The sequence below is a fragment of the Loa loa genome (genome assembly GCF_000183805.2).
Source record: "Loa loa unplaced genomic scaffold supercont3.4594, whole genome shotgun sequence".
In the NCBI taxonomy this organism is placed as follows: Eukaryota; Metazoa; Nematoda; class Chromadorea; order Rhabditida; family Onchocercidae; genus Loa; species Loa loa.
The window spans coordinates 9-728 of record NW_018112770.1 but is presented as its reverse complement, the minus strand read 5'-3'; the positions used below and the strand labels follow the sequence as shown (position 1 = coordinate 728).

The 720-nt window shown below is 35.3% G+C and overlaps 1 protein-coding gene across 1 annotated transcript; it reads left to right on the top strand.

Moving 5' to 3' along the window:
• LOAG_19286 (hypothetical protein) lies at positions 1–491 on the top strand (the record flags this gene model as incomplete). Its single annotated transcript, XM_020451937.1, has 1 exon — positions 1–491. Exon 1 carries the CDS (start codon positions 111–113, stop codon positions 489–491), a length of 381 nt encoding a protein of 126 aa, XP_020304255.1. The 5' UTR covers positions 1–110.
• Between the last annotated feature and the right edge of the window lie 229 nt (positions 492–720).

Below are 720 nucleotides of genomic sequence, written 5' to 3'. Positions count from 1 at the left end.
GAATTCATCCAATTACTCAAGGTAACCCGTCAAAGAAGCTGCCAGAATAGAAATAACTTACTATATTTGGTTGAGATGTCCGGAAATTTATCCCTACTCTGGCTGCAGAAATGCTACTGCAAAGAAATGATGTAATAGCTAGGAGGGAAATTGGGCAATTACTGGTAGCACCTTATAAGACTAATGGAATCACACTCAAAACCATCGAGTTCAGTGGAGGATTAAAAGGCAAATTTGAAATCGAGAGAATCAATGCTGAATTGGAACTTGTAAGTCACTATCACGATACAATTAACTTAATATCATATCAACAAGAAGACGACTCTATTTGGGATGAAATTACAAAGGAAGGACAACAATTGGCAAACCAACTAGTGAAAGAACTCGACCAAGTCAAAGATTCGATACAAGAAAAATTGAAAAACATAGTGAATCATTGGAAATTAATAACCATTTGCATAGATATTCTGATTATATCTTTAAATCCATAATTTGCCTACCTCATAGACGAAATTCACGTTCAATAAATATCATTATCCTCCCTACAAATTTAATAGAAACCCATTCACTAAACAACGTCACTAAAGGTTCCGTTATTAAACTTAATACATTTTCATATACACCTGAGGAACTCTCAGTTGAACTGAACTTCCCCATTAATTCTTTCTCTCCCTTATTATTGGGGAGTGTCGCGAATTTTTTACTCGCGAGACTCCAACC